The 15,248-nt window shown below is 35.7% G+C and overlaps 1 protein-coding gene across 3 annotated transcripts in view; it reads left to right on the top strand.

Moving 5' to 3' along the window:
- Positions 1-14,534, top strand: part of CSNK1G3 (casein kinase 1 gamma 3) — an 87,435-nt gene extending 72,901 nt beyond the window's left edge. Inside the window, exons 13-15 of one of the 3 annotated variants that reach the window (XM_082074568.1) lie at positions 7,553-7,659; positions 8,011-8,034; positions 14,068-14,534. In XM_082074568.1, the coding sequence (XP_081930694.1) occupies positions 7,553-7,659; positions 8,011-8,034; positions 14,068-14,122 (186 nt within the window). In that variant the 3' untranslated portion in view covers positions 14,123-14,534. Of the gene's footprint in view, positions 1-7,552; positions 7,662-8,010; positions 8,035-14,067 lie in introns of those variants that run through there. The other 2 variants (XM_082074569.1, XM_082074570.1) reach the window with 2 other exon arrangements.
- The last annotated feature ends 714 nt before the right edge of the window (positions 14,535-15,248 follow it).

Consider the following 15,248-nt stretch of genomic DNA (forward strand, 5'->3'; position numbering starts at 1 on the left):
GAAGAATGTTTCCCAGGGCAGTACTTCACACTTATCAGTGGAAAAATAAGCAGGAATCAAGAATTTTTCCTTTATTATTAATTTATTTCATCATCAAAGAGCTTTTTTTTACTGGTTTACTCTTAATTTTTACTTTTTAGTGTCTTGATCTTTGAATATATTTAGGGATGAGATGGCTGGAATAATACATAAGGAGAGGTTCCAGTATAAGTTGGAAAACAACCTGTTAGAGAGCAGTATAGGGGAAAGGGACCTGGGGCTCCTGGTGGACAGCAGTATGACCATGAGCCAGCACTGTGCCCTTGTGGCCAGGAAGGCCAATGGCATCCTGGGTGTATTAGAAGCGGGGTGGTTAGTAGGTCGAGAGAGGTTCTCCTCCCCCTCTTCTCTGCCCTGGTGAGACCACATCTGGAATATTGTGTCCGGTTCTGGGCCCCTCAGTTTCAGAAGGACAGAGAAGTGCTGGAGAGAGTCCAGTGCAGAGCCACAAAGATGATGGAGTGGAGCATCTCCCTTATGAGGAAAGGCTGAGGGAGCTGGGTCTCTTTAGCTTGGAGAAGAGGAGACTGAGGGGTGACCTCATTAATGTTTATAAATATGTAAAGGGTGAGTGTCACGATAAGACAAGGGGCAATGGGTACAAACTGGAACACAGGAGGTTCTGTTTAAATTTGAGAAGAAACTTCTTCTCAGTGAGGATGACTGGAACAGGCTGGAACAGGCTGCCCAGGGAGGTTGTGAAGTCTCCTTCTCTGGAGACGTTCGAAACCCACCTGGACACATTCCTGTGTAGCCTCATCTAGGTGTTCCTGCTCTGGCAGGGGTATTGGACTAGATGATCTTTTGAGGTCCCTTCCAACCCCTAACATTCTGTGATTCAGAATGCCAGCTGCAAAGTCTCTATGGGGTTTTGACCTTTTGGTCTGAAATGAAAATAATTTGTTTTTATAAAGGGATATCTGGGGAAAAATGTTTTGTCTGCTGCATTTTTGATTCTGACAGTCTAAGTTACATGTATTTCTTCTGACATATTGGTTTGGAAAAATATTTTCAATGCCTGAAGAATGAGAAGTCCAGACTAAGGAAAACAATGCTGTAGTCTCACCAGTGTGAAAATTCTGTATCTTAAATGCTTTGAAACACAATTCAAATGTAACATTCTCTAAATTTTGCTGCTTTAGAAATTACTGTCAAGTGTCTTGTAAGAAGAGCTGGTAGATTATAATTCTCTGGGTATATCAAAAGTACAAAAAATATTCTGGGCTTCACATTAACAAAATTTAAAAAAACTTTACATGTATATTTAACTTGAATTGCTGTAGTACTCGCAGTAGCATCTTTTGAGAACATTAGGGTAATGTGGAATCAAAATTGGATTTGAAATTGTATCTTCCCAAATTATTAAATTTATTTTTTATTTCTATTTTTTTTTAGATTAGAAAAATACGTATTTAACTTTTTAAATTCCAGTTGGTAGAACTTTCAAATTGTATATCATAATACTCTTTTGGCAATTTTAGCACTTAAGAAACGTCTTGTTCTTTCTCAGGTAAAACGTAATAATCATGAGAGATGTTATTTCATTGTAATGTTAACATACATTAAATGCCCTTTGGGGGTGGAGAGAACATTTTCTATGAAATACTGGTAGTACTGCTTTCTGTTAATGTAACGATCTTTCTTTTTTCCTCGAAGAATATGGGTATTCTGAGTTCAGATCGCTTAGATCAGTTGAGACTACAGAGTTGTGTAAAAAGAGCAGTGTGGCAAATTTCAGACTTTGGTCTGTATCTTTGAAGATCAAGTGTTGTGCACAAGAGTATTTTCAAGCCAGCTTGATTGGGTTTTTAATGTGATTATGTTTCCTCACTAGATGCACTTATAAAACCACATCATATCTTCAGTTTTGTTTTGAAGTTTGAGCCCTTGACTGTTGTCAAATACCCCTTTGTTATAGTGACACTGTCTGAATCATGCTATTGAGTTGGATGATTAGCTAGCTAGTTTAGCTGGATTCCTAATTGCACCCAAGAAGGCTAGTTCTAAAAGCACCACGGATAATTGTTCAAAGGAAAATTGAGTCTAAGGTATGAAATTGAAGTCTGTTTATTTTTTGTGTGACATTAGTGAGTCGTTGCTTATCTTTGAGATCAGTTTTATGCTGAATTATCTGTTTTTCTGCAATATATGAAAATCTGGCAGATAATTTTATTTTAAAGTGACAATGGAACGTTTCATAGGTCACTGCTGCACTCATCTGTAATACTACTGCTGATGTCATCTTTAAAATCCATTTGTAGAAGATTATTAAATTGTGTTAGTGATACTTCACTGTGACATTAAATTCAAGTGATCTGAATGTATGTGTGTATATGTGTGTTGGTACATATTTTTTATGCTCTTATTAATCTTGTTGAAGTGGGAAACATTCAGGTTCTAAATGGTTTGTTCATTAACAGTGATCATTCTAGTTTTGTGCTACTTTAATTTATCCCAGACTCTCTAGACCTATGTTAATTAGATATTAATATGCTCAATGTCTAATTTTACTTTGTAGCATCAGTTCATGTTTAAAGTTCAAATACTGTTAGCAAATTGAGTTGTAAAGGGAAGACCTACAGAAATAGCTCACATCTCTTCTTCCTCTCATCTGTATTTAGAATAAGATAAAAAAGCTGTAGTATGGCAGTCTGTCTTTCTAGTTTGTATAGCCTTATTCATGAGAGGACCTTGTACCTCCCAGCATTTCATTCAGCAACTTCCTGTGTCTTTAGTTTGCCTCAGTTCCCAAAAAAGTCAGCTGTACAACATTGAATTGTTTCCTTCTCTACATGAACTGCAAACTGCTTATGCACTCAGAAAGACTGTACTAATCTGTTCATTACTTTGTTTCCTCACTTGCTAGCTTATCTCCTTCCCTTTATCCTTTCTCTTTCTGTTTTCCCATTTAGAAATTCTTTAAAAGAAGGTTAGATTAAAACATCAGGTTAAAGAATTCCCAGTGAAGTGCCACAGGTCTTGAAAGGTGCTTAGAAACTGCTTGAAGGGTTAGATGGAAGTAGTTTTGTGTTGTGAGACATCTCTTCTTCAAGAAGTCAAGATAGCAATGTGTTAGATTTAACAAATAAATTTCCCTAATCCTTTGTGTATTAAAAAGATAGTGTAATTTTTAAAAATTCTTTTTATTCTTTTTATTCTTTTCTCTTGTCTTAACTGGAAGCTTTCTGAAGGTAAAATATAGCATTCTGTAATATCACTAATTAATTGCTTGGGCATGAAGGCTGGCTTTATTTTTTGAAGGGTGAAGAATTCAGTTACTAAGATCAGTAATGAAATCAATGATTATTTTCTCTGTGATTCTAAATGTTTTTCAATTTCTTATTGCGATTAGAAGCATGAAAAACAACAAAATGTCTTATGAGAGAGTTTCTGACTGATTCTTGAACATAGCAAGTAAAAGACTAGTTCACATACTAATCCAAAATAAAACACGGGGATAGCCTGAAGATTTACCATTTGGAGAACTGGTATTCAGACCTAACTCTGCCTTGCTATATCTGACCTTCATCAAGTTTCATAAGGACGTATATCTAAGAAATGAATCTGTTTCACAATTAATATATCTAATTATTAGATAGCTGGGTCTAGTATTTTAAATTTGTTTGCCTTATGGAATGGAGGGTAGCAAGAAACAGCCAATGTGACACACATGCTTCTTCATATAAACTTTTAAAGAACTGAATAATTTGAAGGAACTAAATTTGAAGGAGGATAAGATGTGTTATCAAAATGTTTAAAATTGGTTTAGATTTTCAGTTTAATGGTTAATCTCTCACTTGTATATAGGTGAGTAGCTTAAGTTAATCTTCAACATTGCAACACTTCTAATGTGAAACTTAGTTTAAAATAGTGGTTTTCAGAGAGTTAATTCTGTAAATATTCATGGAAAAATGTTCATGTTCAGGGAATGAACTTCCAGCATTGTAGGTTATTTTAACAAGCTACAGAATTTATGGTTGTAAGAACATACAGTTGTACCCTTACTGATGCTGGAACTGAAGCATTCCTGCCTATCTTTTGTACGGCTTTGAATGATGCTTTATTAGGTTTTTTTAAAAGGTAAATATTTGACTCTGTTGAAGGTGTATTAATTCTTGGTTTTTCATCTTACTGAGATTGTTCCTAGAGCTCTTTTCAGCAGTAGTAGAATAGAGTGAAACTCAGGGAATATGTGATTCCAGAGAAGGATGACTGAAGCTGTATTTTTTAACTACCAATACTCTTTGGTTCACTTACGCTTTCAGAGATCACAACTCTTTCCAGAAAGATGAATGCCATTTTCTTCCCATCTAAACTAAGCCATGCAACAGCTATTTGTACTTGGTCATGTTGGATTGTGTATTCGTTGGATATGCCTGGTGTATGTATATGAGCAAGACTGAGGTCTCTTTCTCCTTGATGTCTCTCTTCCTTTGATAGAGATCAACCAGAGTGAGGCAGGACAGTCTTCTGCTATCTGATGTGAAGGTTTCCACAAAGTTTGTGTCAAAGTTTCATGGAGAAAACAGCACTATTAAATTAATAAAAAAATACCTTAGGACAAATGCTGTCTTGAAAGGAAAGACTTCCTCTTTTGTAAGCATATAAATGTATTGGGAAACACTGAAATAAGCCTTACTCTTTGTTACCATATGGCAGTGCACTGACCCAAGCAGAAGACTGTTATTGCTCCTTTAAAGCTGAAGTCAGCTTAGATTAGTATGACTTTAACTAGCTGTGATTTTAAAACAAAACAAAACCTGTCAGAGGTTTTTGGTTTTGACTTGCTTAAATCTTGCACATGTTCTTTTAACAGTTGCCAGAAGAGGTTCCAAAGAGGCCAGAAGAGAGTTGTTGACAAAGACTGATAAGAACCATCCATGAATCTTGAACCAGAGCAGCAAGCCTTTTTTTTTGCCTGCTTTTCGAAAATAAACTTCCTCTAGTCAGGACAGAATTACAGACTATAAAAACATGCTTAGATACAGTTTTGTTCCTGTCAGGCTTTTTATCCATCAGAAGGGAAAGATGGGTTTTCTCAACCTATTGTTGAAAAATAATGTTCATACGTAGTTTATTAATGTAGGAAGGAGTTTTAGTTACCTGCTTTCATGTTTTCCAGTTCAAATGAAGAATGTGTAAATGCTTGAGTTTGATCCCTTCTTTTGAATCTCCTTCAAGAAAACAGAGGTGAATGATTGAATATGCACTTCTGGGAAGGAAGTGTGAAGGAGAATGCCATGTGAAAGCTCCACAGATGCTGGAGTTGGGGAATGTGTTTGACATTTGAGTAAAAATCATAAATGTTTTTGCTTGCTTTTTGTAGGAAAAGAGAAGAAAATAAGAGTTCTTGCAAATACCTATGCAAACTGTCATCTGTTCTTTAAAACGATCAGGAATGCTAAGGTGTATGGGTTTTGGATGCTTCCCATCCAGAAAGGGGCATATACCTGTTGTGTGGTTTCTTGATGAACCCTACCCTTGAGAAAACTGAAGACAAGGCTGCTGTTTCTTATCAAATGTTCTTACTAAAATTTGAGAAGAGGTCTGAGGATCTCATTAGAGAAGTTCATTTTAAGTTCAGATAATGGAGCAGAAATCTGGAATGATTAGGACTGCGTGCAAGGCTGACCACAATCTTAATTGGATGGCATTGCTATATATGGGTTAGTGCAGGCTGTCATTGTGATTAGTTATGTAGTTATGATTTAGATCCTTTGGATCCAAAATGCATTTGGTAGACAAGTTGAGCACATTTTTTTACCCTTACATTTTCATGAATGATCCTGTCTTACTTAGCAAGTGCTTCCCATGCAAACACCATATGTTTCTGCTCTGCCTATCACTGTTACAACTGGATATTTCATAAAAAAGAAGTTGCCTGCACAGTAAGATGCCTGGTGAGATTCTTGGGATCATACTCTTTCCCCTTGCTGGAAAATATGGACAATGGTGTCAACAAATATTAAGATACTTGTAAAAAAAAAAAAAATCTGCTATCCCAGCATGTTCTGTGTAAGATGCCTGACCCACCATCTTATGATCTGTTTTAGTACAATTCCTACCTATTTCTGTCACTGAATGTTTAGTGCTTCTGCCATCCCAAATGATATGAAACTAAGCTTAAGCCATCTGGCTGAAACTTCACTGACCTACCTGTCACCACAGAAATAAAGACCAATCTCCCGAAATTTCTGTGGTTATGTTGACCAAAATTTAAGTAATTTGGTTAGTGCAATCTGAGAGATCTTTCCTTTTGTTTTGTTATTGGGCTGCACAGTATTCTGGCAGTGGCTTCTGTTTTAGTGAAACTCAAAAAAAGAAGAAAACTCAGCCTGAAATAGGCATATGGCACGGAAAATGGCTTAGGTTCCCCAGATTTCTGAAGCTCGCTTCTTAGTTGCAATAGGAACTGGAAAGCAAACCTTAGCAGGCAAGGATATTAGCTCTGGTTATAAACAGATGAGACGTAGCTGTTCCATTAAGAGAATTTGGAAGGGTGAGGGGGATAGTGACATGATGATGATGAATTTCCCTCTCTCTGCTTTCTTCTACCTTAATCTCTGACCTTCAGGCTGGTAAGAATCTTGAACTATGAACTACTGTTGGACCACATTCCTCTAGCTGATTATGTTTTACAGGTGTTTTCTGCTGGCTCTTAGGTTATTTGGGTAGAACGATACTTTTGTTCAGTGTTGTTAGGCCAATCATTTGCTGCTAGTCTTTAGCTGCTAGACCTCTTTCTATTTTAAAGGTTCTGTTATCAGTGTCAGCTGCCCTGACCAGATGCGCACTTGTCTTTTATCCAGTTAACCATCTTCTTGGCCAGTTCTGTGAAGTAAATCAGAGAGAGGCCTGGAGTAGCTCCATTTGTCATGCAGGAAAGATGTCAGGAAGTGAGAGAGGAAATATTGGGTTCCATTTGGTTTAAGGTCAGAACAAACACCAGAGCTGTCCTGGTGGCTCGAGAATTTATGAAGGAATTCGAGAGTAAGTTAATGGAAATGAAGACAGCAGTAAGTGTTCTTGTGCTCTAAGAGTGAAAACCAAACACCATCTCTACACTCTTCTATCTAGAAAATGTTTTGGTTTTCCCCTCTTCTGTTGGGTAGTCTGAGATCAACTGAATCGGGCCACTAAGAAGCTTAGATACACTAAAGAAGTAGAGATAGGGTAAGGCGTACTGAATTGATATTGGGAAAGTGGTTAGTGCCTTTGCTTTGAGGCTCTGAAGAGACGTGAGGGAGATCAGCAAACCTGGAATGGAATTGCTTTGCTTAGTCCATTCACTTTGAGTCTGTCACATAGATGTCAGTTCCACTAGTAGGTATGAAAGTAAAGTTGCAGGAGTGCAGGGATGTAGTAATGAAACCTGGAAATATACTGTTATTGGAATCAAAAGAGTTATGGAATTAGCAAAAAGTACTGTTTTTTGAAGGTGTATTATGACTTTGGGAATTGACAAATGTATGTCTGGCACTAGCATAATTTCAGGTATTTCTGATGATTTCAGGTAGTAAGCTCAACAAATGGAGAACTGAACACAGATGACCCAACTGCAGGCCGTTCAAATGCACCCATCACAGCTCCTGCAGAAGTAGAAGTAACGGATGAAACTAAGTATGTCCATCTTTTTATATTCTTTGGATCTTGTGTGCTCAGCTACTTAAAAATTCTTGTATAGCTATTAAAAAATATTGTCTAAACTGAATAGCCATTGGTAAGGGGCAAAACTATAGTCCTGTACATAATTTTGGCTTTAAATAATAGACTTCCTGTAGCTTATGCTTTTTAGGCTGAGCCCTCAATAACACATCTCTCCACACTAGAAAAATGCATGCATTTTTGATATTTCAACTGATTTTGAAATATTTATTTTCTGGCTACCAAAAATTACACATGAAAAATGTAAACTTCTTCCTCTGTGTTGTATTCTGATTCTCTTTTTTCCCTTACTTTCTTTCTGTATAGCTGCCAGAAAGTATTGAACATGTGGTGAGTTCTGCAGCACAGGCAGAAATAGCCCCAGGGGTTTTGTTCTTGTTATTTAGTTTAAAACTAATATCAGAGAACTTCAAAATAATAAGTCAATTTGGAAATCACAAAACATGTTTTAATATTGTGAAACAAGTGTTTTACAAACAGCCACCTTCAGGGGCTATTTTACCTGCTTCACATCTTGCTTGCTTTTAAGTTGTGTAGTCTGTGATGTACTTTATTTAATCCTTTTTAGTGAGTAGCAGAATATTTTTCCTTACCCCCTATCCTGTTTTAGAGGAGGAATTGTTCTTTTCAGATGTTGTAGCATTCAGCTAGTATTTTAACATCTAGAAAGTAACTCGCTTAAATGAACAAATAATAAATGCTACCAAATGTTTGAACTTTGCCCGTTATCGCGGTAGACGTTGTTTCCCAGATGATTAGTCTTTGACAACCTGCTAACTAATTACTAAAACATGACTTCAGGGTTCTGTAAAGTTACAGTGTAATTAAAGGGGAAAACATTAAGGTCTGTTAACATGTGATGGACAACTAGTGTATATATATTTGAGTAGTAAAGTCAGACTTGCAAAATAGTATTGAAAAACATTCTTGATAGCTAAAGGCGGTATAACTTTTGACATGTTTTCTTTTATAGTTTTGCTTAGAATAGAATTTTACAAGGGTATGGATCTCATTTATCATCAAATGGGGGCATGCAAGTATGAAGGATACATAAGTAGCAGAAAAATCCAGTAAGCATTCCTTAACAGCAGTAAGTTTTGTAGGGCCCTTTTTCCTAACTTTTAGATAAGGGGCAGTTTCTCAAAGTACAATTTTTTTCTTGAAGTGATTGTTCTGCAAGCTCTTGTTTTCATGTGTAAGATGTATGTGCATGTGTAGTTAAAAATTGTGAATAGAAGTGCCTGTTGTGCCACACTTGTGAGTTAGTTTTGTGTGAGCACTGAGAACACCAGTTCTTTATCTGCCATCTTTGCAGAGTACTGTATTATTATTTTTCTGTTTTTTCTATAATTCTGTTTTCTAAAACATACATTTAAAGCAAAAAAAACCCCAGACCCCAAAGAGCAAGGATGTTGATAGGCTGCACATAGAGAACTTCCCTATCTCCGCTCTTTGAGATGTGCAGTCATAACCTTCCTTATGCCCAGTTTGTGTACACAGAGGAAAAGATTAGATATCTTAAGTTTTGAGTAGTGCTTAGCACAATTAAACCAATGGTTACTTCTCTACAGAAAGTAAGAGAATTCTCAGAAGGCAAGATGCTGCAGCTGCTCTAAAAGTGTAGATGTTCATTTCCTTTGGTATGAATAGTTGATGAACAAATATGCTATCTATCACCTTTTTGGCTTTCTCTTCATTGGTTTTGTTTCAGACAGAATATCTAGTCTCAATATACTACACTTTAGGCTGATCTTATTTTTCAATATGAAACAGACAAACTAGTTTTCCAGTAGTGTCTATTTAAACTGCAGGTTCCACATTTGCTATTTTTGCGGGAGTAGAAGTTGTTCTATATTTTGGCAGTAATTAAAGCAATACCCTCGCACCCACACCTCCCCCACATAGCTATCAGACATCAGTGTATAAGTATACATCTTTTTTCTGTAACAATACTAGAGAAGGTTTAAGTAATCCAAAGATATTGTGAGACACTTAAACATCCATTTATAGATTTTTATACTGCTGAACAGTGTAAGGAAATGCAAGGATCAGTATCTTTCATGTCTGTGATACAGACTTTTTTGGTTTTAAGAAGACATTGTTTAATTGGAAGACTCTCACTTTATGCCTCTTCCATAATCTTTTTTCCATCTGACAATATGAACAAAGTTAATGTCTCTTGCTGGTATCTTAATGTTTGTAAGATTTCCTCATACTCTGAGGACACAAACTGGAATATTTTTTTAGAAACATGTCATTCTTTGTTCTAGATGTTTGCATAGTTTTAGCAGCTTAGCATCACTATATCTTCATTTAAAAGACTGAAGAACAGGTGCCCTGTCATGAGTGGTTTTAACTATGAACACAAATATTGCTTACCTGAATATTAGATCTTCTGTTACCATTTCAAGTGAGATACTGTAAATCAGAAAGTAGAAGTTTTTTTTTCAGTAAGCATTGCATTATTTTGGGACATACATCCAACATTTCCTTTTTTTCTTATATGTTTATGTACTCACATGCAGTATATATGCTAAATCTTATGCCTTCTCATCTTCATGCACTTCAGGTGTTGCTGTGCCGCAAGCATGTGCAGCAAGCACAACTCAGCATTGGGTGTTGGGTTTTGAAGTTTTGGGTGTTTGGGTTTTGTTGGTTTGGGGTTTTTTGCCTTTTTTTTTTTTTTCTTTGTTTGTGTGGTTTGTTTGGTTTGTTTTTTGCTTTTTTAGGAAAAACACTTTCAGCACTATTTCAGTTGTTACTTACTGGAGTTGTAAAACAGGGAGAAAACTAACCTGATCACTGTTCTGCCCTGCAACTTGTACATCTCGTCTTGTGTAGGTGGTCTTCGAGTTATCACTGAGCAATTAGCCTTTATTTTGTTAACTCTTTGCTAGCCATCAGAACAGTTGCATCTATGAAGCATGCATAATTTGGTAACTAAAAGGCTCTGTCCTGGGATGACAGAGGAGGACAAACAGGAAAAGATATGCTCTTTCCTTTTTGCATCTTGCATTCTTTTTGCGTCTTTAAACACCTGATAATAATCCTGCAGTAAAGTGCTGCCACATGCTAGATGGCAAATATAAAACCACAGCTATTTAAACACAAATGAGAACTGATGTTGCTTTAGCATGTTGTGCCAAGGGACTGCTCAAGTGATAGAGGGAAGGGTATTTAACAGAAAAAAGTGTGATAATGTTTTAAGAAGGACAAGAAGTTTTTGTAACCATAATACGGAGATTGCTACCATAGATGGTATCTCAAAGGTCACTTTGGATTGTACAGGCAAATTAAGTTGTTTCTCGAGTTTCAAAAATTGGTATTATACTGCCTGCTGTAGAAATGTTTAATACCTACAGAGAAAGAGGTTAGCAGTCATTAAATGCTTTCTTTATAAAGAAAAAAAGTTCCTTTTCTAGAATTAGAAGTTTTCAAAGTGCATCTGTTCTTATGCATTTTGCATGCGTATTGATTAATATGATAAATTCATGGTTTAATACTAAATAATAATACCATTATCTGTAGCTTTAATATGACTTTAAGCAATGTAATATACACAGAAAAGTGATAATGACTCCCTCTAGTGACAGTATTCTTAAGAACATGTCTGTATTTCTTTTATACTCTTCAAGAGATCATGCACTATGGATCTCTAATATCGGAGTTACATCTCTGTCATAAAACCTAATATCAGCAATGTAGTCCGACCTCTCTTATTCCCATGTAAATGTGAATATATTTAAAAATAACGTATGTTTGGCCTTGGAAGGTTTGCAGGTCTAACACTCTCAGGCTGATAAATATACATTTCAGTTAGTTTCCAAGCCAATTCTGTGGTTTACAATGCTCTACATAACTTGCATTCCTTTAGCATTTTTTAGATATATTGTATGTTAGTAAGGGATTTATTTTCCCACACCAAATAACAGTCTTCAGCACTTAGTGAAATTCTCTGAACTAGAATGCATTTGATTAGTTCTTACAACAATAAACCCGCCTCACACACATACACACAAAACCAACCAAACAAAAAACGACACAAACAAAACACAAGCAATAACAACAGAAAAAAACAGCTATTAATAGAAATTATACTCTTTGTAAGAGTATTATGCGAACTCCAAGAGGCCAGGGCATTAAAAAAGCAGTGCTTTATGTTGGTTAAATATAGAATTCTTGAATTCTGTATTGCATGATGTCCTTCTTACCTGGTTGACAGAGAAGTAGCAAACTTAATAGGCTGTGGAGAAGGAATAAAGGACAGTATAAGTTTTGTAGGAAGAATGGCTTAAAATTTTCTGGGAAGGAAAGAAAGAAAATCTAAAGTGTTCTTGAATTAGAAGTGTGATCTGCTGTTCCTTGAGACATGCTCCATATAAGCAAAATGTGGTTAAACAGTGAAAAGTTAAAATTCCATATTGTTTTTCTAGAATATAAATTGTCTGAGACAGTTTGATCTTCCTACAGTTACTTGTGTAACCTGTGTTCTGTATATACCGAAATTAAGAGAAAATTTTTCTAAAAGATTTCTTTTAGGCTTCCTAATCTGAAACAAGTACAAAAGTGATTTACCATCACAGTCTAGGGTAGGATTTCCTCGTTTACAGTATCATAGGATAATTCACAATGAAAGCGAAGGAGCACTGTAAAATGCTTTTTTTTTTTTAATATGCTGTTTGTTGTATATATATACAAATGAAATCCTTGGGAAAAGACTGGGGTGAAAGAAAATCGGACTCCATACATCTGCACATAAATTCAAAGCTTAAGTGATAATGGATGTTAGTGTTTGTAGACAGATGCTAATAAAAAGGGTTAGTAATTATGAGAGAATTCCGGTTGCAGTTGATGGCTACTAGCCTTCAAAAACAATTATGTCTCATTTAGAAGTACTTTGAAGTTCATAAATACAGTATATTTCTGAGATCTGTAAAAGTACTTATCTATGTAGTTTCCCCTATTGAATTTTAGTTTTGGACTTTCTCTCTATCAATAACCAATGTTTTTTTCTACTAAAAGTTATGTAACTCTCAGAGCAGCCCTGGTCTGCCTCTGCCCACTGCTACTTTTTCAGTGACTGAGCAACAGGGTGCCCTTGGATATTTTGATAAGGTAACTTCTGTCTCCCCCTACGTTGGATGTTGTTCTGATCCCCTATAGAACCTTATTTTTAGACCCTTATTCTCCCTGTTTTTCAGATGCTTTCCCCATTTCCCATATTCCAAACTAAATCAACAGAATGTTTGGTGAACTTAAAGACTTACTGATAGGTTACTGATGCAGTACATTTAGATTTTCACTTCCATTGCATTGGTTTAAGAAAGACTCTTGAGTATATAGCACTGCAGGTGAGGATTCAGTAACCAAACTGCAGAACTCCATGGGGCAAGCTCTGTTAAGGTAGAGAGCCTGCATGTTCACTTTTATTTGCGAATTGTGAAAACTGTACTAAGTGCAAGATTTATTTTAAAAGGTGATGTTCAGGAGCTGGGACTTGCTTCAAATAAGGCTAACATTATGTGCAAATGAAAAACTATTCTTGGTGTTATTTGTTGCTTTCCTTTTTAGTTTATTTTCAAAAATACTTCCTGGACTTCTGCAATCCTCCTCTGTATTGTCTGTCTCTAACTCCCTCCAATTCTTTTTCCTTTTGTATTGTTTTTGCAGTTACTTTTGGATTGTCTCTTTTTGCTAAGTGATATTTGCAGTATTTGTCAATTTTAGTTTCCTTTGCAATAAAAGACAAGAGAGAATGTCAGTACACTTAAAGCTGTGATTTTTTTTCACAGTAATATCATCACAGTGTTGAATCTGAACATTATATTGTTCATGAATTCTTCTAAAATATTTTGTGGAATATCCTTGGGGAAGGTTTTTCCAAGGTCTGGTTGACAAAGGAAGCTCAGTTTGTTTTCTAGTGTTAGCAACAGTAGTGTCTTAAGTATGCAGTTCAGGTGACACAGTCTTAAGCTCAAGCTTCTATTTGGCATATTACCAGTTAATGTGAAAGAGTACTCAGGTAATGAAACATTCCTTATTCTTACAAATACATTATTTTTAAGTCAGCCTGTAACGCCTATGCTTTTAATACCCTCACACAATACTCTACTTGATAGCTATTTTTATTGTAATGTTTTTCATTTAATAATTTAAAAAAAAAAAAAAAAAAGTGAAATGTGGCAAAAATACCTGTTTCAGTTTCTTTCACTAATAAATTAATCAACTGCAATAGAGCTTTATGTATTCTTCATGGTCCTGGATATACTTGAACTACATACTTCAAATGAAACAAATACAGTAAGCAGAGTTTGATTTTGTGTTTTCTTTTTATATCATATGTAATTCATGTCACACCTGCAGGTGCTGCTGTTTTTTCAAGCGGAGGAAAAGGAAAACCATTCAGCGCCACAAGTGACTAGAACCAAGCAGAACATGGGAAATTGCCTATTTGTTCAACTACTGTCTTGTGATCCTAAAAAAAAGAAAACCTCCATAATGAGCACACGTTTTCCAAAGACTCCCTTAGAAACAATGTCATGCCTGTGTGCTTTGATTTGTTCCTCCTTCATCCATCTTTTGTTTCTTCTATTCATCTATTCTGAAAGCTTTAAGGTTTTGACCATCAACCAATGGACCAAGAAAACAGTACAAATGAAGAGTATCTTCAGCAAAACTGAGCTTGAAAAGTATTTTTTCTGTCCTAGGAAGTAGTAGCAGTGTCTTAGCTGAAGACAGATACCGTATATTTGTTATTTGAGTTCAGGGCAGCGTATCAAAAGCACTTTTCTTCAAAAATGCAGAAGAAAAATACAGATGTACAACCATAGAAAAATGTTTTCTTTTCTGACCCCTTTTTTTTTTTTTTTTTTTTTACCTTTTTTTCCCCACCATATTACTGGTGTAGTCAAATTGTGTCAGTGTTAAACCCTGTCTGTGATCCTGTGGTACGGTCACTGTCTAGAGATACTGTGGATGCTGATATAACTGTTGACAGTTGTCTCAATGCTGGTGATACTGATGAACAAAGTATTGCCAGTAGCTTCTAGGTTTGAAAACCTGCTTTTATTATGCCTACAATGGAATTGTAGTACACTAGAAATGACAAGAGTGTGTGTATTATACAAAGAATACAGAAGTTTGTATAATTCAGGTTGTGCTTCCAGTGATGTTAGTAAGATTGAAATACCTTCAAAAGAGATCTCCAGAGGAATTATAAAATGAGAAATAAATGTGAATCTGGTTACAGAATCACTATTAAAGCCTATGTGTTCACTAAGGTAATTGATGATTGACAACATCTTTAAACTGAAAATATGTATGTGCCATGTAATGTTCAAGATCTGTTTGTAAATCGTTTTACTCTTTAATTTAGAAAGCAAATGCAATGGAAATTAATTAGGCTTTTTTCTTCTCTGCATACTAGTACATAGCACCCAAAATTTCCTGAAATTTCTTTTCTTGGAAATTTCTTGTCTTTCAGTGTAACGTCACTACTATAGTAGTATAGCAAGAAAGTGTCAGGTACTTCCCCACAGTCCAAT

The sequence above is a fragment of the Streptopelia decaocto genome (assembly GCF_964273445.1).
Source record: "Streptopelia decaocto genome assembly, chromosome: Z".
NCBI classification, from domain to species: domain Eukaryota; kingdom Metazoa; phylum Chordata; class Aves; order Columbiformes; family Columbidae; genus Streptopelia; species Streptopelia decaocto.